Below are 1688 nucleotides of genomic sequence, written 5' to 3'. Positions count from 1 at the left end.
TGTGTTGAACGACCATTCGCTTTTCTGTGTGTGTTTTTTTCTTTCCGCCGTACTGAATCTACTGACTGGAAAATGGGATGGTACTCGCTCCTCTAATTTTTTTTAGCGTTTCGTAAATGACGTGGGGGACGACAACCCTCAAATGGTTGCGACCTCACCGAGTAATCGTCGTGGCTGGCGCCCCTTTAAACCAATACGACCAGTTCTTGTAATGTGTTCACTGTCCAATTCGTGATCGAGTCACAAGACCATATAGCGTTTCGAAACTGCGCTGTCGTGGGCTTCAACAGTCTTCATTAGGAAACCCGGATCAAGTTCTTCACTGCATCGTAGAACAATTCTCTTTAGTCGATGAAACGGATGTGAATTTTCTCGCAGGCCCGGAGAAAACCATTTGCAGTCAACTCGGTCTATATCTCTGATGCTTTCGACATGGTTGTTGGATTTTCGTTTAATGGTGATGACCGAGGACAAATGTCTACAATTTCGTGTATTTCTTCTGGTGAATACTGGAAAATGGCTGCAAAGAAAACGTGAAAGCAACGGTTGTTATAACTTGAAGTCAAGTGTTCCGGTTTCACGATATTTGTTTATGAGTTTTTTTTTTTAAAAATCTGGTTGCTAGTTGTAAAAGTTGAGCGTAGATCAATTTGAAAACTGGGATGTACATTGAAATAGACACTGCTTCGAGCTGGCTGCGACGCTTCCATCACTTTCGTGAAGACATTGAACAGGCATGTATGAAGTGACAAAAAGGACGCCAATACATTCCCAAGCATTGAGGTGAGTTGAATTCAAGAATATTTAGGGTATAAATCTTTACAGCGATGCTATTGCATGGCAGCTGAGGGTCTACAGCGGACCCCGCTGGCGGAAAAGAGTCAGCTTTCTCTGTCTCCCCTTTGGTTGCTTTCTTTCTTTCCATCGACTGTGAAGGCGTTGACACGTTGCTGTCAGCTTTGGCTGCGTAAATTCTTTTTCGATATGCAGACTGTATTGAAGTAATATCGATTTCTCAATTTGTATCTGTGGAAACTACTTGTACTACACTTAGGCAGAGCCTATAGAATCTCCAGGACTCTATAGTTAATTTAGCTATCCGAAGTCGTTAGCTGTTGTTTTGCTGTTTAAAAGTCATGCCTCCCCCCCAAAAAAAAAAAAAAAAGAAGAAATGCTACATGTTTAATTAACTACAGCCTCCTTCAAGCCTACTTATAGCGGGTTAAGTTGCAAGATTGATAAAAATTAACTATAGAGCTGTTCTTAACAAGATACAACAACAGCAACGAAAGAATCAAGAGCAAAAACAGTGTGCAAAATCTTCAATGCATGTTATGTATAGGCGTAAAAAAAAAAGTAGATGCAGTACATCAGTAGTGCGTCTTTGTGCATCCTCAGTCACGGTCCATGTTGCCTGCCTGCCAGTTCTGCTGATCCTCTTCCCTGTTCGAAGTTGACGTCGTCAACTCGCATACAGAGTCTGAACTGGTTTGTTGGAAGCTGAAGGCGTGGCAGTTGATATCATTGTAGCAAGAGACGCAACATGAGTGCCAGGATTGAGCATTACGGGGACCAGGCGTCGTGCTGTAGATGCCGGCGTTGTTGTAGCGCACCTTGTTCTCCACTCCAATACCGTTAATACCTTGGTTGTCACAGGGTGTTGAAGGTTCGTCGGTCGGCGCATCGGT

General features: G+C 43.1%; 1 protein-coding gene across 1 annotated transcript; it reads right to left on the bottom strand.

Annotated features, from left to right (window-relative positions):
* Positions 1-1313: 1313 nt before the first annotated feature.
* On the bottom strand, positions 1314-1656 carry PPTG_25008 (hypothetical protein). Its single transcript, XM_008919135.1, has one exon. It carries the CDS (start codon positions 1562-1564, stop codon positions 1463-1465), a length of 102 nt encoding a protein of 33 aa, XP_008917383.1. The 5' UTR covers positions 1565-1656; the 3' UTR covers positions 1314-1462.
* Between the last annotated feature and the right edge of the window lie 32 nt (positions 1657-1688).

Source organism: Phytophthora parasitica (genome assembly GCF_000247585.1).
Source record: "Phytophthora parasitica INRA-310 unplaced genomic scaffold supercont2.527, whole genome shotgun sequence".
NCBI lineage: Eukaryota > Oomycota > Peronosporomycetes > Peronosporales > Peronosporaceae > Phytophthora > Phytophthora nicotianae.
This window is presented reverse-complemented; position numbering and strand designations above follow the sequence as displayed.

Coding starts and splice junctions, on each gene's coding strand:
- PPTG_25008 (XM_008919135.1), bottom strand. CDS start 1,564: ATGCTCAATCCTGGCACTCATGTTGCGTCTCTTGCTACAATGATATCA.